The sequence below is a fragment of the Triturus cristatus genome, chromosome 12 (assembly GCF_964204655.1).
Source record: "Triturus cristatus chromosome 12, aTriCri1.1, whole genome shotgun sequence".
NCBI classification, from domain to species: domain Eukaryota; kingdom Metazoa; phylum Chordata; class Amphibia; order Caudata; family Salamandridae; genus Triturus; species Triturus cristatus.
In genome coordinates, this window is record NC_140595.1 from 475,295,883 (window position 1) to 475,319,013 (window position 23,131).

The following is a 23,131-nucleotide window of genomic DNA, read 5'->3' on the forward strand; positions in this document are numbered from 1 at the left end:
CTCAGATCCCACATCAGATATCAACAGACCCCAATAAACACGGGCATCTCCTGTTTGTAAAACAAGCCATAAAGCAGGAAGAGTCAGGTGTGAAAGAGATTAGCCGGAGGCTTGTGTGGGATGAAATGGCTTTATGGTGTGTCAAACCCTGATGCTAATCACAGGTGGCCGTAGGACGGGGAGCTCGTGGGACCAGACTGACCTGGGGCGGTGGAGCCGAGCTGCACAGGTCACAGAGAAGTCAAACAGAAAGCACATGTGTTCTGAAGGCCTGTGCTTGTTCGTAATGTGTAGCCTATGTGAGGGCAACCATAAGATGGCCACTGCTCCAAGATGGAACCCACGAAGTCAATATGTAATGTCGTATACACAGTGCATTTATCGATGAAATGTTATGCAAAGCACTTGTACATACCGCATTGACCATTTGCGGTTCGCTAATACCGGAATAGACAGGGGTAGGGCCCTGCCTCCTACGCGGTCCCAAATTCTAAAGTACCACAGAATCTCCTCACGCAGGAGTCGCAGCTGCCGAGCCTCGACCAGGATCACCAGATTCGGAGATAGACTGCTCCAGGCGCAGCGCACGGGCCTCACAGGCGGTGAGCTGCTGCAACTGCGCCTGGCGATGCTTTACCACATGTGCCTTGGCCGCCCCCCTAACAGTGGCCTTACAAGCTTCCCAGAGGGTACCCGCCGAGGAGACCGACACGTCATTGTCACCAAAGTAATGCGTCAAAGCGGACCCCACTTCCCTACGGAGCGTCTTATCCTGGAGGAACCATGCGTTAAAGCGTCACATTTGACGAGCCGCGCAGGGCGGGGGGCCGAGGCCTAGTAGGAGCGGAGAATGATCGGATATCCCCCTAGGGAGGATGCGGATGTCCTGGATGCCTACACAATCGGCGGGGGGGACAAAAATCGCATCAATGCATGCATGGGTGTGATGTGCGGCCGAGGTGTGAGTGTATTGCCGCGTGTGTGGGTGCCAGACCCGCCATACGTCGCACAGGCCCTGTGCCTCCGCCCAACCCGCCAGCTGCCTCGCCCGCATGGCGCGGGAGTCCGAGACCGGACCCGAGGAATCGAGCTGCGGGGCAGAAACGGCATTGAAGTCCCCCCCCGAGAACAATAGCGCCCGGCTGAAGAGTCGCCAGCCAGGATGAGACCTGGGATAAGGCCGGAGACAACCCGGAGGGCGGCACGTAAAGCGACAGGAGGCTGAGCGGCCGGCCCTCAAGCGTACCGCTAACGGCAATCCCCCTCCCGTGGGGGTCAAGGATCACCCGGGTCAACACAAAAGGAAGGGAGCGGCGCAGCAGGACGGCGACCCCCCGCGAGCCGCGCGAGAACCCGGAGTGCCACACCCGGTCATACCCGAAGCGCGCCAGAAAGGGGCAGTTCTCGCCGAGCAAGTGGGTTCCTTGAAGCAGGAGCACGTCCGCGCCCGCGCGCTGGGCATATTTAAGGACAGCGGTACGCTTCAGCCTGTCTAGCAAGCCGTTCACGTTCCAGGACAGGATGCGCACCTGGGCTTTGGGAGCTAGGTCATCCATGACAGCGGCGGGAACGGAGCGCGCCGGGGACGAGACCGCCAGGGGACGCCGGGAAGGCACCCCATGACACGGGTGCGGGGGAAAGGGGGCAAAGCGCGCGCAGGCCCCAGAGGGACCCCGGATCGCACGTAGGGGGATGTCAGCGGACAGCGGCGGAGGGCAAGCGGTGGTAGAGCGCGCATGCACGTCTGTATGAAGTAATGAGATGATGTGCGCGGTGTGGTGCTGCATGAGAGGCTCAGTGAAAAACAAACCCAAACCAAAGAAAACATTCTCGCAAGGAGGAACAGCCAACAATTACCAAACCCCAACCCCCCACCCTACACTTCGAGAACGGAAGCATCTGTCGCCCGAACTGAACCAACATTCACAAGACCCCAAGCTTGGGCGCTTGGGTATAAAGAGCGTGGTGGACCCCTCCTGGAGTACGGATTCCCATGTCTTGTCCTAGGCTGCTGCTGGAAGGTGCGAGACTGTGGAGCCCCCCACCCCCGCCACCGGGCAAGGTCACAGCCCCCCCTCTGGATACTGGAAACAAACAGAAAGTCATATAGCAGGGCTGCGGGAGAGGTCCGACAGGTCAATGTGTGTGTTGAGAGGGGTCGGAGCCCCATCCGGCCCAGGTGACAGTCGGTGCCGGGACCCCCCAGCCGCTTGAGAGGAGGCACCGGACGAGGCGGAGGAGTCTCTCACTGGTCTGCCAGCGACGCTCGCGGACTGGGTTTTGGCCACCATCGCGCCTCTTCGTTGCCGGGAGTGCGTGCGCTTCCTGCGCCGTGGTCGTTGGGACCCAGCTGCGACATGGCCCCGGGGCCCAGTATCGGATGACACCCCACCAGGCTGGCGCAGGGGCTGCTCCTCGGTAAGCCAGGTCCAGGCCGCCCTGGGAGTGTCGAAGAACAGTGTCTTGCCCTGGAAGACGATGCGCAGGCGGGCCGGGAACTGGAGCTGGTACTGGAGGCCCAGGGAGCGCAGCTTTTGCTTAACTTCCGTGTAGGAGCGGCGTTGTTCCTGGACCTCCCGGGTGTAATCCGGAAAGATCATAATGGTGTTATTATTAAAAGTCACGGGGCTGCTCACTCGCGCCTCCCGCAGGATAGCGTCTCTGTCCCTAAAGTTGAGGATCCGAAGAATAAAGGGGCGCGGGGGGGGCTCCCAGGAAGTCGTCGGCTCGGCCCGACTCGACCCCCTCCGGAAAGCCCACCAGGCGAAGGTTGTTGCGGCGGGCACGGTTTTCGGCATCTTCTGCCCGTCTATGCAGTTCTTTGGAGTGGGTCGTAAGCTCCCGGACCTGATCCTGTAGTTGTCGAATGTCATCCTCCGCCGTGGAGATCCGGGATTCTGTTTCCGTAATGCGGGCCGTGGCGTTGCGGAGATCCTGCCGCAGGAGTGTAACGTCCACCTTCACCTCCCCAACCATCCCCTCCAAGGAGGTGCGAGAGGCCTCAATAGCCTGGAGGATGGTGGTCAAGTCCTTGTTCGGGGCCGGCGCCTCCCCTCCGGCCGCGCCCGGCGGGTCCGGACACGCAAACCGGTCAATCTTCGTCTGGTGGGACGCCACCGGTGGCCTGGGGCCTTTTTCCTTGCCCATGGTGGGCCCAGGGCGCACGTCCTGTTTCCGCCGCTGGAGGGCTCCGAGCCCGTCTGACACGTGCCTCACCCGCTGAATCTGGGCCAAGTCACCGCCGCTCCGCCGCAGGCCCCTCACTGTGGGCGGCCCCCGAACCGGCCACCAGTCGAGGCACAGCGCACGGGCCGCTGATTCGCCGTCCCCTGCCCCTGTCCGCAGGATCGACCCAGTCAGTAGGGGAAAAAACCGCAGCCTCCCTCGGCCCGGGGCCAGCAGCCGGACCCCCCTGGGCGCAAGGGTCAGGGGGCACCCCCGGTAGCCCAGACATGGGCGGCCCCGCCTGGCTAAGTGAACAAGGAGCAGGAGGGGGGGTCCGGCAATACCTCTCAGGCAGTGGTGCAGGGCAGGGCCGGTCCGGCACAGCTTCTCACACAAGCCGCCGCTGTGGGTGTCAAGGAGATGGCGCCGCGCGGCGCGTGGAAGCCGTCTTCAAGGTCCGGCGGGACCGCGGCACCTTAGGGAGCGCCCCAACAACAGATCTGCCATCGGGCGCCCCGGGCCGGAGGGCGGGAAGGCCAGGGGGAAGCCGTCGCTCACCTTCAGTGCTGTTCCGCGGCCTGCAGCATCGGGAGGGAGCGGGCGCCAGCGTCGGCGAAGCCGGATCCGGTCCCACAGCTGGGCCCACACAACTCGGGCCGATCCGCCCGTCGGGCGGGGCCGAGCCGCTGGTGATCCGGGGAGCCCCCCGCGACAGCGCCGGGGGGGCGCTCAGCATCCGCCGCCCCCCCAACTCACTCGTGTTCCGATGCGGGCACAGGCTCCATGCCGCTGGCTCCCTCAGTGACAGGCCAGCCGCCGGCAGTCTCGCGGCCCTCACTCCTCGTGGCACGCCGCGGGCGCTCGTAGAGGGCACCGCTGGCTGAGGAACCGGCCGGGTGCGTCCCAGTCAACGGTGCTGCTCACGGGCGGCCTCACTCGGTCCCTCCAGCTCCAAATCGGCCAAAACTTTCAGCGAGGGCAGGGCAGCAGCTCAGGATGCGGCGACAAGCGTTAGATCGCACTCAGGGCAGCCAGGACAGATGCGGGGCGGATGCGAGGGGTCCAGCATCCAGGAGCCTCACCTCGGTGCGGCCATCTTGGCTAGCGCCACCTAGCACACATTCAGGTTTTTTAACTTTTAGAAGTTTCCAGTGTTTCAATTTTCTGTAAATTTCTGCAACATGGATGGATCTTCGTACATCCTTGTTTTGTTTTTATAAATCACTTTAAATAAGCATGGGTGAAAGAGAACAACTCTGGCCCTAAGAGAACCCAATTCAGCGCAAATGTCAAAAAATCTCTTCCTTCTTTCTGCTGTAGGTTTGGCCAGATCTTAAATAAAAGATAATGAACTTTCAGACTAAGTGATCCAACCTTTGTTTTTAGCTGCTTTAATCACTGTTAGGAGGTCTTGGTATTTTAGAAAAAAGATGATGACTCCTTGAGGTTTCTGCGATGATGACGTATGCTAGGAGCGATAACTAAGTCTATGACCCCGCTGCATGTTCAAGTGTGTGGATTTGGGCATATCAAGGATTTTGGGGAGAAATTATTGAAAGAATGAAATATGTTGGGAACCCTCTGTATCTTCAGCATGTCCATGAATGCAAAACTTATTGCGGCGATTGCGATTTTCTAAATCATCAGTCATCTTTTCGAGATACAGTACTTCTGTTTGGAGTTGTTTAACAACTCGAGCAGTGTCCTGCATATCACTCATCTGTTGTTCCATAGCAGTAACTCTAGTTTACATCAGAGGTCATTTGTCGTCGAGTCGTTGGAGTTTTGCGTAAGTATGCTCCATGTAAAGTTTCAACGCCCATATCTCATCTAGGATAAGTTCCATAGAGATGGAGGTAATAGGTTTGCCAGGGAACGGAGGGTCTTTCTTAGGTAGGTTTGTTAGTTGATGATGAGCTGTCATTGGGATTTTAGAGAGCTGTTCAGAAGGAGGTGTGGAAGTAAATGTATTTGGGGTAGTTCACGCTTAGGCCCCTGTAACTTTTTGACCACATAAGGTAGCCATGCCAAATTTGCATCCTTTTCTTCCAACATCATGGAGATTCTAAAGGTACCCAGGGTTTGTGGATTCCCCTGGAGGGGACCCAGAAAATAACCAAAATACAGTTAAATTTTAGTTTTTGTGGGGAAAATGGGAAAGAAATGCTGCAAATGAAAGCGTCTGGGTTTTTCCCTATAAATGGTATCAAAAAAGGGTTTGTGGGGCTGAAATCACCATTTTCCCAGATTTTAGGGAATAATAGACTTTTGTCAGAAAACCAAAATGTTTTACACAGTTTTGACATTTTTCTGGGGCATAGCCTATTTTTGCTATTTTTTGTGCTTTCAACCTCCTTCCAGTTAATGGTAGACATGGGTATGAAAGCAATAATGGATCCTGGAAAGCGATACATTTTTTAAAAGTATACAAAATTCAGCAAGGAGTCCTTTGTGTAGATCCTTCAAGGTTTCTTTATTGAAACTAACAGTTAAATATAGGAAAAATTGAAAATTAGTTGAAAAAATCAGCCTTTTGTGTCAACGTTTTCACCTGTAACTTCTTCTAATTATGACAGCTTTTTGAAAGCAATATACCGTTACATCCGCCAGACCTTACTGGTTGTGGGGATATATAGGACTTGTAGGTTCACCAAGAACCTGACGAACCCAGAGCCAAAAACTGAGCAGTGACTTGCAATGGTTTTTTATTATGTATCGGGTGTATAGCAATTATTCTGGGAAAATGAATACATGGAAAACTCGGTATGAAAGACACCTATGTATTTCTGAAGTGGGAACAAAATATAGAGTTTAGAAACAGTAGATATTTGCACATTTCCGAAATTGGGAATACTCATACTAGCATGAGAATTATCGATCATTTTTCAAAATTACTTCATTTTTATACATTGCCCTTCATTTGGAAGGCAGAAATGCATCGAAAGTCAATAGGTAATAAAAGTTGCTTTACAAATCTGAATTGCCTGACGTCTCCAGATAAAAATGGTACCTCACTTGTGTGGGTAGGCATAGTGCCCATGAAGAGGAAACAGCTCAAAACGCAACGTGACCACACCACATTTTCACAATGAAAAATTACCCTTTGTTTGCAAAGTGCCTAGCTGTAGTTTTTGAACCCTAGCTCTGCCGGCACCTAAGGAAACCTAGCAAACCTATATATTTTTTAAAACTAGACACCCAGGGGAATCCAGGATGGGGTGACTTGACTGCCTCTCACCAGGTTCTGTTACCCAGAATCCCTGGCAAACCTAAGAAATTGTCAAAAAAAACCAAATTTTCCTCACATTTCTGTAGTGAAAAGTTCTGGAATCTGCGTAGATCCACAAATTTCCACTCACCCCTCGTTCCCCAAAGTCTTCCGAGAAAAATGGTACCTCACTTGCGTGGGTGGGTCAAGGACCCGTGACAGGCAAGACCCAAAACCTATTGAGGCGACATCAGAATTACCTATCACAAAAGAACCTGGTTTTGCAAAGAGGGTCCCATGAGTTTTTGGCCCCAGGCTCGGCGGCCGTCTAGGGAAACCTACCAAACCCACACATTTCTGAAAACTAGACACATGGGGGAGTCCAGCGAGATATGGCTGGCGTGGGTCGCCTAACGTTTTCCTACCCAGAATCCACTGCAAACCTCAAATTTAGCTGAAAAAAAACACTTTTTTCTCAAATTTCTGTGTGGGAAAGTTCTGGAATCTACGTGGATCCACAAATTTCCTCACACCCAGCGTTCCCCCAGGTCTCCCAATAAAAATGATACCTCACTTGCGTGGGTGGGTCAAGTACCCACGACAGGCAAGGGCCCAAAACCTATTAAGGCGACATCAAAATGACCTATCACAAAACAACCTGGTTTTGCAAGGGGGGGTCACCTGGGTTTTTGTCCCTGGGCTCGGCAGCCATCTTGGGAAACTCCCAAACCCAAACATTTCTGAAAACTAGATACCCGGGGGAGTCCAGTGAGGTATGGCTTGCGTGGGTCCCCTAACGTTTTCCTACCCAGAATCCCCTGAAAACCTCAAATTTAGCTGAAAACAACTAAAGTGGACCACCATACCAGAACTGAGGTTCAACCCAGAATCTCAGCCAAGAGTAACTGATGCTGCTCAATTGCAAAAATCCTTCTTCTGTAGTTCATTCTCTTGGATGTTGATATGTAACTTTTATATTTTTCATCTTTTCTCTAGTGGTCTGTCAACCATGAAGGCCTGGTAATGTCATGCCATATTTCATCAAATGGCAAGCTGGCAGTATCCGGTGTGGATGTGGACTATGCCATCTGTGTCATTGATGCGGCAAATGGCAGTAGAGTAGCATATATTAAAGGTAAAACTTCTTTATTATATTTGTATCAATATTATTTATTTTTGTTATCTATGAGTGTTACTCTTTTAAATTGTAGATTGCCACACCTATAACTTAGATACTTAGGGGTCTATTGCGATGGCGGGCGGACTTTCCGCAACGGCGAGAGAGACCGCCCGCCATAGGTGCTGTGGTCCCGCCGTGCAATTAGGATGCCACCGCCACGGTGGCAGTGGCATCCTGCATACATTGCATTGTGACAGGCAGTGCTGGAAGCAGCACCCGCCACAATGCAATATATGCATGTCGTGCATTTGCATGCACAACGTGTTAGGCACCGCGCGGTGCCTGCCACCCTGTGCATGCAAATGCAGTTGGGTACCGTAGGTACCCCCACCCAACCAACACCCTGGGGGCCCGCTACGGGTCCCCAACAGCAAAGACCGCTCGCCTTTCCATGGCGGCAAAGGCGATTCACCGCCTGCTACATAATATGGATGGTGGTGTCTTGCAGACACCGCCTCCATGTTATGGGCTTTTTCCGCCTGGTCGACAAGTCGACCGGCGGAAAACCGGCAGACAGTCTTTTTGTCCGCCGTGGTCCCCCCTGCCATCGTAATGTGGTGGGAGGGTGGATTGCAGGCGGGCAATGTATTCTGGCGGGCAGATCACCACCGCCATGCGGGCGATGGCAATCCGCCCGCCATTATAATCGACCCCTTAACTCTATAAAGGTATTTCCAAATAAATTAGCATCAAATCAAATCTTTACTACCACCACTGTGAGAGTGTAGTATCTCAAAAGTGTGCTGCATGCAGAATGATTTGATCAATCACCACTGATCTCCATTCGTCTGGTTACTGCTGGTTTGAGGTGAGCACGGCTCCCTATGCAAGCTATCTAATCTAGAGCAGGATTGTCTCTGTGGATTATTGTATGCAATGCAGTCTGCGACAGACAGCTGGAGCGGTCTATAGTAAGACCCCAGAAAAGAACCAATATACTAACTTCGTTCCTACTGCATTTGTTAGAGAGTTGGCAATGGAAAACCTATTTCATTTTTATTTGTCAAATACTTCAAAATATAAAGTCTCTTTCTGTATTTTATGTCATGGAGTTCACAATTTCCATTTGTTAGAGAATTCAAAACATAAAATAGCTTCCTATTGTATTTATGGGTGTTCAGTAAGTAAAATCTCTCCTTATGACATGTGTCAGGGTTCACAATGTAAAGCCCCTATTGGTGGTGTTTGACCACGAGTTCCCAATGCCAAACCTCTTCCAATTGTATTTTTCACAGTTCACAATGTGAAGCCACTTTGTATAGTTTTTTGGCAAGCAGTTCAATGTAAAACCTTCTGTAATATTTGTCTGGGAGTTCATATTAAATGTGAAACCCCTTGCTAATTTATTGGTCACAGGGTTACACCATATAAAGTCTGGGATCAGCATCAACAATGTACCTATCTGTTGTGGGCAATGGAACCACGTCTAAGAAGGATAACACAACCGTTTTTCAATCAAATGCTTGTAGAGAAAATCCACATGAGGCTGGACCCCATGTCCCTCTCTTAGAACTGTTTGCTACAGCACTTTTTCTGGTAATCTCTTAAGCATCCCATAGAGTTTCACTGTCAAGCCAGTCCTAAAAGAATTCATTCTAAAGAAAATACAGGATTTGTCGGGGGATAACCAAAAACCCTTGGCTGCTTTGGTAATCTGCGTTAATCCATGTTAGAAAATTATTTTCTACAGGTTTTAACACAGTGTAATAAGAATACACTCATAAAGGCCAATTAGCTTTAACATATGCTTTTCACAATACATATTTCAGGCCTTCTGCCTTTGTCAAAACTAGTTATAATAAACAGATCAGAACTAAGGCATCTGGCATACATTTTCAAAATGAACCAGTCAGGCTTAAAACGTGATCACTGGCTTGTCACCATAACCAACTCAGACCTTCCTTATTGAGCATAATCTGTGCAAAACAAGCACTCTTTTTTAAGGGACACACACAACCTCTGCACAATCAAAACCAGCAAGAAGGAACATCAACATCAGAGTGGAGCCAAAGCCTCTCTCCCGGAGTGCCTCTTTTTATGTTGATCACATAAGGCCTGGCGACAGCGACAGCATCCAGTCACACCTGTAAACTAAATTATTTAAATTGAATGCACATTCTAAAAAGAGATATTTAGTGAAATTGAAAAACTAAAGTTTCCATTCACAAAAATACGTTGATATCCCATAAGTGTGCTCCTACTGAGAGAGACGTCTCAGATCTTTACTTGGACGCTGATCAGTGCTGTAGTACCCACCCCTGGGACATCAGTGGTAAATCACAGTTACTCGCCAGAGAACTTCCCAGTATTCACTGACTGCTTGGAGAAAAGTCCTGAAAGACACTAGCTTTGTTCTGAAAATTGGACATAAGGCCATGCGCAGGCACCACACAAATTACCATCATTGTAAGGAGGAAATGCGAGAATATTAGGAACCGTATACAGATTTTCTTTTCTTTCTTTAAATGTTAATTAAAAATACAAAATGTATAATATATACATGGTAATAACACCATATATTTTAAATGAGCATAAGTAATAAATGTATATGTTTAGGACTGTTGCAGTACTGCTCTTGCAATCTCTAACAATTTATATATGTGCCCACAAAACCTCTGACATATGTACAAATCCTCACATTGCTGACAAATAAATACATAATTTTATTATTCTAATGCAATTTGCTTTTCTTTTAGACCACCACAAGAGCACTGTGACGCGGTGTCGTTTCGATCCTGACAACGAGCGGGTGTGTTCGGTGTCATCGGACAGGTCTATCAAACTTTGGGACACAGTGGCACAATCTACCACTATCACGATTCACAAGTAAGAATTAAAAATGTCCTAGTAATCATGACGGAAAGTTTCATTTCTATTAAGGACGCGGAGGAGAGGATTTTGCTCAACTTTCTTTACTATCCATACTCCAGCAGCTTCAACTTAACCACAAAAAACTTCAAATCCCATTATCCCCTCAGTTCAGGGGTCATCCGTAGTCCACCAATCAGCAGTTCCTATGGGCTACAAGAGCGTGCTGCTGCCAACAACATTCCTCTTTCTTGACTGCGATCCTGGACACTGAGGCTTGTTATTCCGTCTTGGAACCGTCGTAGCCTAGGAGAAATGAAATTTAAACGAATGAATCAATTCTCCACAACTGCGTGCCAACCCGCGGTCACATCAAGCACCAGATATCACAGCAATTAGAGAAAGCACCAAGGAACAGATGGGGTCATGCTCCCAGCAGTAAACCTCAAAGATACATACTTATACCTTACGTTGAAGAAGAAAAAGAGCCTTGACTAATTTCTTGTCCCCTTACAAACTCAGTAAGGGCTAGGGCTCATGAAGCCTGGGGTGGGAATAATCCTCGCCTCCCTGTCCTTAATAGAATTGAAACTGTCCGTCATGATTACTAGCCAATCTTTCATTCTATGTCAGGACCGGAGGTGAGGATTATGCTCGTTCAAAGCTTGTCAACCACCAATGACGCCTTAGTCATGACTGGTTTAAAGTAGAATCTTTTAAACATAGAGTCTGAAGACCAGTCTGCGGCATTTGGGATGTCTTCTAGTCTGGCACCCAGTGAAAAAGCTTTAGAAGTGTCAAGAATTCCTGTCATGCGAGGGGAGGAAAACGGTAACCAGCGAAAACGGACTACATCTCCCAGGATGCTTAGCGGTTGAGAGGTTATGTAAACAGGAGAGCTGTTACATAACTCAAGGAAAACACGCCCTTATTTAAACAGGAGAGCTGTTACATAACTCAAGGAAAACACGCCCTTATGTAAACAGGAGAGCTGTTACATAACTCAAGGAAAACACGCCCTTATGTAAACAGGAGAGCTGTTACATAACTCAAGGAAAACACGCCCTATAAAGGGAGGAACCGGGAGGTACAACGCGGTCGGATATTGTGTTTACACCGACGTACCTGCTTAGTGAAGAAGCAGTGTTCTGGAGTGGTGCTCCAGTAAGGCAAGAACGGAGGTAGGTCGAGTCGTTACTCCCTGGGCCGTGTCTTGCCCCATCGTCACCTGTGAAGGACCCGGAAGCTCTACCGGATAACCATTGAGCTTCGCTTTTTGACTCGGCTGAGTCAAAGCGCAGTGGCGCTTTTGCTGGTTGGAGTCGTAACTCCCAGCCCGACCAGAGATACAGGGACTGCCAGCTGTAACGCACACCAGGAGGTGTTTGCCGCGTTACAGACTCGGAAGTCCACAGGATCGATCGAGCGGCTGCTCTCGGTTCAGTCTTCTTTGCTTGTGATTGGGGTATCGGTGACGCATCACCAGGAGGTGACTCCGCGTCCCGGTGCAGTCTGAGGAAGAGGTTGAGTGGCTGCTCCCTTCAGGTAGAGACCCCGGCTGGGTGTTTCCCTGACTCCTCGATTCTCCCCAACACTCTTCGTGCCCCTCACAGCCTACCGATTGGCATTGTCGGCCATTTCATTTCTGCCCTCTGTTGGCATACGCCGGGATCGGCGTATATGCAGAGGACGGTTAGGACCATCCGTGCTGTGGGCTGGTAACGTACGTAGCCTGGAGGATTCCAGTGACTATAACCTTTGTTTATTCCTTGTATTATTTTTGCCTTCATTAAAATAACTAAACCTTCACAAGTGGTTGCGTTCTCATTATCGTGTCTGTTAAACGATCCTGAGACGTTCAGGGCGTTACAAAATATCCGACCTTAATAACACTAACTGTCTCCCGGTCGATAACAGACATGGCAACACTTGATGATGTGCTGGCTGCTTTAGCGACCGTGCAAATTGAATTGGCTGCCTCCAGGCAAGAAACAGCCAATGTAAAAGCCAGACTGGATGCTATCCATTTGGACCCGCTCACGCCCAGCACCTCCCTCACGAACCAGACCCCTGCGGTAGTAGTGGAAATGCCGGTAGCCGTCCCCTTGGCAACACCAGAGAGGTACAGTGGGGATCCTAACACAGTGCAGGTATTCCTCACACAAGTGGCGCTACATTTATCGTGCAAACCAAGGGCGTTCCCCACGAGTCAGGCTCGTGTGGCTTTCCTTATATCCTATTTGGCTGGAAACGCGGCACAATGGGCCGTACCTCTGGTGAGCAGGGACGACCCCATCTTATGTGATTGGGGTGCTTTTCGCGAGGAATTCCTGAAAGTCTTCGACAGAAGAGCTGACTCGTACACGGTGGACCGTGAAATGCTTGAGTTGAGACAGGGATCCAACGACCTGGTGCAGTATCTCAACGCGTTCCGAAGGCTGGTTGCGGAAACCAAGTGGCCTGTTGCTAAACAGACGGCGCTCTTCCATCACGGGCTGTGCGATGAGCTCAAGGACGCCGTGGCTCATATTGACCCACAACCCAAGACATGTGAGGGCCTTATCAACCTGGTATTACGGCTGGAACATAGGCTAAGTGAAAGAAAGGGGGATCATGGGAGAAAAGGAAAATCCCTTCCATCCTATGTGACAGTGGGAAGTCCTGAAACTTCCACCGCATCCAAGGGAGAACCCATGGACATCGGCGCAATACGAGCGAGCCTCACAGCCAAGGAGAAAGAGTCACGCCGTAAACAAGGATTGTGCCTATATTGTGGCAAAAAAGGCCACTACGTACGTGAATGCCCTGCCAAACCGAAGACGTCACGTTATCGGGCCAACCGGTCGGTAACAGCCGTGGTGGACGTACCGGCGGAAAACTAGAGGACTCCCAGACCAAAGAAGGGGCATCTCGGAGTCACTCATCCATCCCTTCACATTCCAACTCGGTCACTAAGGGACAACGACACCTGTTTCTCACGGTGCACGTGGGAGTGCATGACCAGTGGATACCTGTTGTGGCCATGGTGGATTCAGGGGCCACTGGCATGTTTATGGACCACAACGAGGCACGCAGGCTAGGGCTAGTGCTTCTTCCCAAAGCTGTACCCGAAGACGTCTATGCTGTAGACGGAAGGCGATTGGTGACGGGGCCCATCGGGCAGCACACGGGGGTCCTTCCGATGAGATGTGGGAGGAACCATTTGGAACAAATCGATTTTAACATCATCCGAGCGCCCCAATATGGCGTCATATTGGGATTGCCGTGGCTACAGAAACACAACCCCTCTGTGGATTGGCCAACACATCGCATCGAACTGACGTCACCGTATTGCATCCTGCATTGTGGAATAAGAACGGAATCCCTTGACGCAGATGAGAGCGGGAGTCAGACGGTGGCTACAGCGGCAGAAAAAGATGTGGCTCTCCCCCAGGCTTATCACAGTTTTGAGGATGTATTTGATGAGGTGAAGGCGGAAGTGCTACCACCACATAGACAGTTTGACTGCCAGATCGACCTGGTGCCAGGGGCCAGCGTTCCCAGCGGCAGGCTGTATGCCCTGACGGAGCCTGAAAACGTGCATCTCCGGGGGTACCTGGATAAACTCCTCAAGCTAGGATTCATCCGCCCGTCCAAGTCTCCGGCCGCCTCGCCACTCTTCTTCATCCCGAAGGCTAATGGGGAGCTGAGAGCCTGTGTGGACTTTAGGGCATTGAATGCGATAACCGTAAAGAATCGGTACCCCTTGCCTCTCATCAGTGTACTTCTGGAACAGGTCAAGAAAGCTCGTATCTACACCAAGTTGGATTTGAAAGGGGCATACCATCTGGTGCGCATGAGGGACGGAGACGAGTGGAAGACCGCCTTTAAGACCAGGTTCGGCCTTTTTGAGTACCTCGTCATGCCGTTCGGTCTGTGCAACGCCCCGGCAGCCTTTCAGTACTTTTTGAATGAGGTATTCAGAGAGGAGTTGGATATCTACGTGGTCGTATATATCGACGACATCCTCATCTATTCGTCCAGTGTGGAGGAGCACGTACACCACGTCAAAGCTGTGCTCCAAAAGCTGAGGGAAAACATGCTGTTTTGTAAACTCAGCAAGTGTGACTTCCACGTCACATCCGTGGAATTCCTCGGAGTGATGCTGAGTCCAGAGGGACAGGAGATGGCAGAACGAAAGATCAAGGCGGTGAAAGAATGGCCGGTGCCCCAAAGCGTGAAGGACGTCCAAAGTTTCATTGGCTTCGCCAACTTTTACTGGCGGTTTATAGATGGATTTTCAGGATTGGTGGCCCCAATCACACAGCTACTGAGGAAGTCCAAGGAGTTTGTCTGGTCCCCTGAAGCGAACAAAGCCTTTGAGGCCCTGAAAAGCGCCTTTGGTAAGGCGCCGGTGTTGGCTCACCCCGATACGGATCTCCCCTACGTGGTGGAAGCGGACGCATCGGATGTGGCGCTGGGGGCTATCTTGTCCCAACGCAACCACGACACAGGGGTGCTTCATCCCGTTGCGTACATGTCCCGCAAACTCAACGACGCCGAACGCAACTACCATATTGCGGAGAAGGAGCTTCTCGCAATCAAGGACGCCTTCACCGAATGGAGGCATTGGTTGATGGGGGCAAGACATGTGGTATCGGTGTACACGGACCATCGGAACCTACAGTTCATGACGGCCACAAGACACCTTTCTCCCAGACAGCTGCGGTGGATGATCTTCTTTGCGGGGTTCAACTTCCGCATCACATATCGGCCGGGGACGGAAAACCGGAAGGCGGACGCCCTGTCCCGTCAATCTGCAGTTAAGGAACCATTGCCTGCGACCGAGCATTCCATCATTTCCCCGAGGATGGTATTGGGGGTTATCCAACCGGATACTTTCCTGAGGGGAATAAAGAGAGGGATCAGGTCATTCGCATGGCGGAGGTGGCTCCTCAGTCACAGAGAATGGCAGCTGAAGGACGGGATACCCCTGAAGGGCAGGTGCCTATTGATACCCACGCCTAGGCTAAGGAAACAAGCATTCATCTGGTGCCATGACTCTCCATGCGCAGGTCATTTGGGCTTTGAAAAAACGGTGGCTAACATGGGACGGCATTTCTGGTGGCCAACCATGAGAGTGGATGTCAGGAGGTGGGGACAGGAGTGTCCTACGTGTGCTACCATGAAGGCCGACCATGGCCGAACCCAAGGGCTCTTACATCCACTTCCGACCCCGGATAGACCATGGGATAGCATATCACTGGACTTCGTGGTGGGCCTACCGGTAGACCAGGGGATGACGGCAATACTGGTGGTGGTGGATTACTTGACGAAAATGGGGCACTTCATCCCCTGCAAGAGAGTCCCTACGGCCGGGGAATTGGCGTCACTACTCCTAAAGAATGTGGTACGACTGCATGGATTACCTGGGGTGATCGTGTCGGACCGGGGGTCGCAGTTTACTGCGCAATTCTGGAAGACTTGGTGTACTGCGCTGCATGTTAAGACCGCCCTGTCCACCAGCTACCACCCTCAAACGGACGGCCAAACCGAGCGACTGAACCAAACGCTCAAACAGTATCTGCGATGTTTTGTGGACCAGGGCAGGGAAGAATGGGTCGACTTGCTATGGGTTGCAGAGATAGCCTATAACAACGCCACTCACAGCTCCACACAGTCATCTCCGTTCTATAGCAACTATGGCCAACATCCCAGGTTCTTGCCATTTCTACATCCGTTCAGAGAGGACAGGATTCCCGCCACAGCGGACAGGGTGGCACACATAAAAGACACGTTGATGCGCTCAAGGGCTGTCCTAATAGAGGCCAAGAGAAGATACAAGGCTGCGGCAGACAGGAAGAGAAGGCCCGGGCCACTGTACCGCACTGGAGACTACGTCTGGATATCCACAAGAAACATGAGGTTTCGAAAGAACAGTGTGTTCCATCCCAAGTACATGGGCCCCTATCGAATTACCAAGTGTATGGGTCCCGTGAACGTGAAGGTGTGCTTGCCCCAGTCATTGCGGATACACCCTGTCTTTCATGTATCATTGCTCAAACCAGCACCCTCCAAGCCGTCTGGGACACCTAGGCCGGTATGCGTGGAGTCGGAGGTGGAGTATGAAGTGTCGGGCATACGGGCGTCCAAATGGCGCAGGGGGAAGCTGTGGTACCTGGTTGCGTGGAAAGGCTATGGCCCGGAGGAGCAGTCATGGGAACCGGCTGAAGGGGTTCATGCTCCGCGCTTGGTCTCCTTGTTCCATCGGCGTTTTCCTGCCAGCGCTGGACCCGTTGGGAGCCGCTGAGAGGGAGGATGTACTGTCAAGAATTCCTGTCATGCGAGGGGAGGAAAACGGTAACCAGCGAAAACGGACTACATCTCCCAGGATGCTTAGCGGTTGAGAGGTTATGTAAACAGGAGAGCTGTTACATAACTCAAGGAAAACACGCCCTTATGTAAACAGGAGAGCTGTTACATAACTCAAGGAAAACACGCCCTTATGTAAACAGGAGAGCTGTTACATAACTCAAGGAAAACACGCCCTTATGTAAACAGGAGAGCTGTTACATAACTCAAGGAAAACACGCCCTATAAAGGGAGGAACCGGGAGGTACAACGCGGTCGGATATTGTGTTTACACCGACGTACCTGCTTAGTGAAGAAGCAGTGTTCCGGAGTGGTGCTCCAGTAAGGCAAGAACGGAGGTAGGTCGAGTCGTTACTCCCTGGGCCGTGTCTTGCCCCATCGTCACCTGTGAAGGACCCGGAAGCTCTACCGGATAACCATTGAGCTTCGCTTTTTGACTCGGCTGAGTCAAAGCGCAGTGGCGCTTTTGCTGGTTGGAGTCGTAACTCACAGCCCGACCAGAGATACAGGGACTGCCAGCTGTAACGCACACCAGGTGGTGTTTGCCGCGTTACAGACTCGGAAGTCCACAGGATCGATCGAGCGGCTGCTCTCGGTTCAGTCTTCTTTGCTTGTGATTGGGGTATCGGTGACGCATCACCAGGAGGTGACTCCGCGTCCCGGTGCAGTCTGAGGAAGAGGTTGAGCGGCTGCTCCCTTCAGGTAGAGACCCCGGCTGGGTGTTTCCCTGACTCCTCGATTCTCCCCAACACTCTTCGTGCCCCTCACAGCCTACCGATTGGCATTGTCGGCCATTTCATTTCTGCCCTCTGTTGGCATACGCCGGGATCGGCGTATATGCAGAGGACGGTTAGGACCATCCGTGCTGTGGGCTGGTAACGTACGTAGCCTGGAGGATTCCAGTGACTATAACCTTTGTTTATTCCTTGTATTATTTTTGCCTTCATTAAAATAACTAAACCTTCACAAGTGGTTGCGTTCTCATTATCGTGTCTGTTAAACGATCCTGAGACGTTCAGGGCGTTACAAGAAGCCATAGCACCTCTCGCTGAATGTGCGCCAAATTGTGAGGTGTTTATACCCGCTTCTTACATCACCCATCTAATCCAACGTGCTATGGTTGGTGGCAAACTGCTTTGAAAGGCTTCCGTAGAGAAATCAATAATTGACGCTCTCCCGGAGGGTGAGTCTCTTCCGTTATGCTTTCGTATTCTTTAAGACAGCGAACTACACACAGCCTCAGGTATTTATCGAACGCTGGGTAGGACACCAGTCTCGAGTCAGATTTTGTCCAGCGCATAATATAAAAAGTGACCCCTTCGGGGGTAAAAACTCTTCTGGTAATGTCCAGTGCTCTGACATCGGACACTCGACGGCAAGATATCAAGCATAAAAGCATAGCCAGCTTGGCCGTAAGCTTCTTGCGCAATAGATACCTATTGGGTTGCCAAGACTGGAAAAGGAGTAACACCTTATTAATATCCCAAAGCGAACAGTACAGAGGTTCCGGGGAAAGTGAAAGACTGATCCCCTGCAATAATTTGCAAACTAAAGGGTGCTACCCAACGGGGGCTCCCAAGACCGGGAGGTTTCCGGCAGAGATTGCCGATCTGTATGTGTTGATCATCTGATATGCTAGTCTCTGTGATGCCAGGGAGGCCAAGAAATTCATAATGGCTACCACTTCGCACCCCATGGAATCCTGGTCGATCCGAAGACACCAACCGACTCATCTGGCCCATGCTGACTTAGAGAGCTTGTTGGTGCTATAAGCCGAAGCCGCTCCCAGTAGTGTTTGAGAGTCCGCCGATAGGCCTGAGATTCGCTAGCGACTCCCAAAATCCGCCAAGCCACTAAGGGAATCCGTCTCTGCTTGATTAGAGGGTGTGGACCGCCCTGAGGATGTCTCAGGAGAAAAGGATCTTGGGGTAGATGGATTGGAGAATCCCAAGAAAGCTCCAGCAGAACTGGAAACCATACTTGAGACCTCTAATACGGGGTGATCAAGACCACCCTCGGACTTGCGTCGTGAGCCTGATGGTCATGGCGAACAGGGGGAAAGCATACCCCATCTCCTTGAACCAGTCCTGAAGGAAAGCGTCTGTTGCCGACACCAGAGGGTCCGGCTTCCAACTGAAAAAATGCGGAAGTTGGTGATCCAGTCGACGCAAAAAGGTCCACGAGAACGGGCCCCACTTGTCATGGAGCTTCTGGAACAGCCGCATTTATAGTTGAGCATAATCCTCGCCTCCGGTCCTGACATAGAATCAGCCATTATATAGTGTTCGGTAGGATTACTGAATGATCTCATATAGACTCAATTTATTTTCCTCTGTTTGTGCCTTTTACAGCTCATTCTAATTCCAGTACTGAGCTAGCCCTAAGCACTTTAAAAAAAATCTTTGTACGGTCTTTTTATTTTGGATAATGTGCCCAACGTCAAGCAATATTTTCTCACAGTCTTACTGTGTTTTTAGTAATATGTTCATCGTGAATGGATAATTTTAAGAAACAGAAAACGTTCCATATTTTATTTAGGAGTATAAAAGGTTTTTTTGTATGTGCAGGATTGCGACACAGAGAAGGATACAATCTGGGTAGAAGGAAACTATTTTCTCATTCCAATATGATTATAACCAGGAATCAAGCCTCAGTGAATTTCATTATTTCAAGGGGTGACAGCTTCCTGGTCAGCTGGTCTGACCCTAAACAAATCAGTTGTCCAATCACTGTCCTTCCAGAGACATTATTACCAAATCATGAAGGAAGTCACATGTAAGTGCGGAAGCGGAAGTGTATATGTTCAGTAATGTTGGACCTGGCCCTTTTGGCCGGATGGTCCCTAAACTTTCCGCCTTCCACCTGTACTTTTTCTGACCTGTTGTTGGCTATTCTATGACTCTGGGCACTTTACCACTGCTGTTCAGTGCTAAAGTGCATATGCTCTCCCTATGTAAAATGTATATGTTGGTTGGATTCCATGATTGGCTTATTTGGTTTACTATCAGACCCAAGTAAAGTGCACCAGGAGTGCCAGGGCTTGTAAATACAAATGCTGCTGGTGGGCTTGCAGCACTGGTTGTGCCACCCACAGAAGCGGCCTGGTAAAATGTGTCTAAGATCTGCCATTGCAGAACCTGCGTGCAGTCTGGTACTGTCACGCTGACTGGGCAAGTGCACCCACTTCCCAGTCCCTAAACCTTCCCTTAACTTCATATTAGTCACCCCTATGGTAGGCCCAAGGGCAGGGTGCATTGTAAGCATAAGGTAGGACAAGCCCTGATGTGTGGGGAATGTCCTAATAGTGAATTACAGCCATTTTTGTTTTTCACTATTGTAAGGCTACCTGTTCTCCATAGGCCAGAATGGGCTGTTAGAATTGTTACATCCTATGATCCTAACAGACCCAGGGAACATGGTAGAAAATCGAGTTTAGTATGCCCGAACTCAGAATAATAAAATACATCTTTTAGTAAAGTTTATTTTAATATTCTGTGTTTGCAAATACCACTTTTAGAAAGTTGGTATTTGCTTGCCTAACCATTTCAGCCCGCCTCTGCTATGATGTGTATCTGCCTGTCTGGTTTGTGTGAGTGACATGACTAGGGAAACCCAGAGGAGCAGGGCTAGGTAGCCTGCTGGTGAATAGAGAGATTGACATCCAGATGGGTGGGAGGAGTGCACCTGGACTCTGAATAGGGCTGTGCTCTGCCACCACAATGCTGGCTCCACCTCCTGTGGAGCGGCTGATGTCTCTGCCCTGCACCCTGAATAGAAAGGCAGAGTCATGTCAACAAAGTGCTCAAGAACTGGTTTGGACTGGGCAAAGGCCCCTCTACCCCAGAGGAACAAAGGAATTAGGGGTATAAGTATTGGGACCCTGCTCCCAAGAAATTAGATCCTGCTTGACAAGAAGAACCTCTGCCTGAGGAGAAGGAACCGGGAAAGCTGTAAGGAGAAGTACTGTCCCTGACCTGGGGATTGGCCTGCAGTGGTTGCCTTGCTGCTGGAAGGAGAGGAGAAAGACTACAAAGACTTTATTTCAACTTGTGCTTAAAAGATCTCCAAGGGCTTGTGCTGAGCTTACCCCCTGAATGAAGTCCCAGGACCAGTGGACTTCAACCCCCAGCTCCCCAGAGTTCTTTGGAAGTGCCTACTGCTGTTGTTGGGCCTTCTGAGGGACTGCGTGTCGCAAGGAGCTGGAAGCGCGACTCAAGAAGGAGAAGCGTGCCGCCGTCGGAGCTGTTGTTGTCGCATCTCGCAAAGGGTGTCGATGCTGCGGCATCGCATCGAGCGGGAGCGTCTCGCATCATTCCGGAAGTATCTCGCAACGCCGAAGAAGCGTGTCGCCATCGCAGCCATCGTAGCTGATGCATTGCACCGCATCAAGAGAAGAGTCTCGCATCGAGGAAGAAGCGTGTCGCCATCACAGCCATCGTAGTTGTCGCATTGCACCGCATCAAGAAAAGCGCCTCGCATCCACGGAGAAGCATGCCGCCGTCGGAACTGCTTTTGTCGCATCACGTAAAGGGGTGATGCCGCTGCAGCATCGCATCGAGCGGAAGCGTCTCGCAAACGTCGGAGAAGAGTGCCGCTGCCAAGGCCGCTGTCGTCGCATCGCGTAAAGGGGTGACGCCGCTGTAGCTGACGCATCGAGTCGAGTCTTCTCGCAACATCGGAGAAGCGTAACGCATCTGGAAGATCTTCACGTCATTATTTCTTTGCACCAAAAACTTCATCGCATCAGCATCGTTGCAACACTTTCGTTGCCCTGCGTATCGCTTCTAAGGTACATTGACTTAAAGTGTCGCATTTAAGAACTAAAGAGAACTAAGCAAACTTCTACCATCTAAAGTAACAGTATTGTGTATTTTTGTCGGTTAATGGTCTTGTGGTAACTCTATTTAAAGGATCCTTATTTTTAATATAAAAACCTGTGTGGTGTCCATTTGTAGTGTTGTCACTTGGTTACTGTTTGTGTTCACAAATGCTTAACCTATAACGCTCTGAGATACGCCTTGTCTGCTGGCGCCAAGATACCTAGATGGTGAGCAGGGGTTATTTTTGGAGTGTAACCCCTTACCCTGACTAGAGGAAAGGTTCCCTGCTTGTCACAAGTACCTACCTGTGCCAACCAGAGAACCCGGATTCTAACATTGGTGGTCAGCGGTGAGGATTCTGGACTTGCATTTGTGACTCATGTACAGTAATTGGTGAACACTACTTAGTGAGTGCAGACCTTAAACGTAACCAATACTTGTTGGTAGATTTCTTTTGGGACTGTCTATTTTTGAGCACTGTCAAGCTTAACCATGGTGGAGAAAGCAGCATCCATAGTCTCTGTTAATACTGAATTTGAATGGGAAGAAGAGAAATTGGATAGCTACACTGCCAAGCAGCTGAAATTCTTCTGCAAGAAATGTTATGTTTCTACAACTGTATGTAAAAACAAGGCAGAGTTCTACTAGGCGCTGAGGGCCTGGGTAGAAGCAAGGAATGCCACTGATGATGATAATGCAGAGGAGCAGCTGGATGGGCCAGTGGGTCCAAGAGGAAGGAGAACCCCTTCCCCTGCCGGTAGCAGTGTTTCTGGTAAAAGTCTATCTCCAGAGGAGTTGGCAGACAGGAAGGAAACCAGAGCTCATGAGATAGAGATGGCGAAACTATATGGACAACTGGCAATGGAACAAAAAAGGCTGGAAATGGAAGAGAGAAAAATGGAAATGGAGCATGAGTTGATCATGAGGAATCTTGACTTAGAGCTCGAGAGGCTTGAGACCATGAGTGTCTCAGCCCAGCAACAAGAAATGTGTGTAGCTCAGAGATTGAGCTTTGCTGAGTAGGAGGAGGAATCCAGCTCAGATGGTGGCAGCAATATTGAATTTTCTAGTGCAGAGAGAATAGTACACACACCCAGAGACATGGCACCTGACTTGAAGGAGGGGGTTAACATACACCAGGAGCTTCGAGGACATGAAGTAGCTCCAGTAGTGCGCAGTGTCCCTGAGAGGGATAGGGTAACTGGTGCAGGGGTTCATGGTCCTAGTAGTGGGGGGGACACTCTACTGACTCTAGATGAGAGGTGCAGGGAGGGGGGTTCCCCCAAAATTGAAGTCCTGTTATGTGAGTGTGGAGACCGCCCAGAAGAGTGTGGGTTGTGTGACAGAGACAGTCAGATACTGTCTTGCCAGTCTCAGGAGAGGGGTGTGCAGTACATGTGTGAGGCACTGGATGGTGAGGTGAAGGATAGTTTGGTTAACCCTGCTAGGGGGCTGTGTGATCCAATTATGGGAGAGCATATTGTAAGTCCCTGTTTTCCAGAGCTATGCCAACACCTGTGAGAGAGTGGGTTCTCTGACCGCAGGGAGCTCACATTGGAGGCAGACTTTTTGGTGAAGTCCAAAGGGTCTGGAAAGGCA

The 23,131-nt window shown here is 50.5% G+C and overlaps 1 protein-coding gene across 2 annotated transcripts in view; it reads left to right on the plus strand.

The window, feature by feature from the left end:
• The window catches only part of WDR88 (WD repeat domain 88), a 346,429-nt gene that overhangs the window by 262,342 nt on the left and 60,956 nt on the right, over nt 1-23,131 (plus strand). For both annotated transcript variants that reach the window (XM_085640073.1, XM_085640072.1), the window contains exons 5-6: nt 7,370-7,508; nt 10,250-10,379. In XM_085640073.1, coding sequence (XP_085496199.1) covers nt 7,370-7,508; nt 10,250-10,379 — 269 coding nt within the window. The remainder of the gene's footprint in view (nt 1-7,369; nt 7,509-10,249; nt 10,380-23,131) is intronic.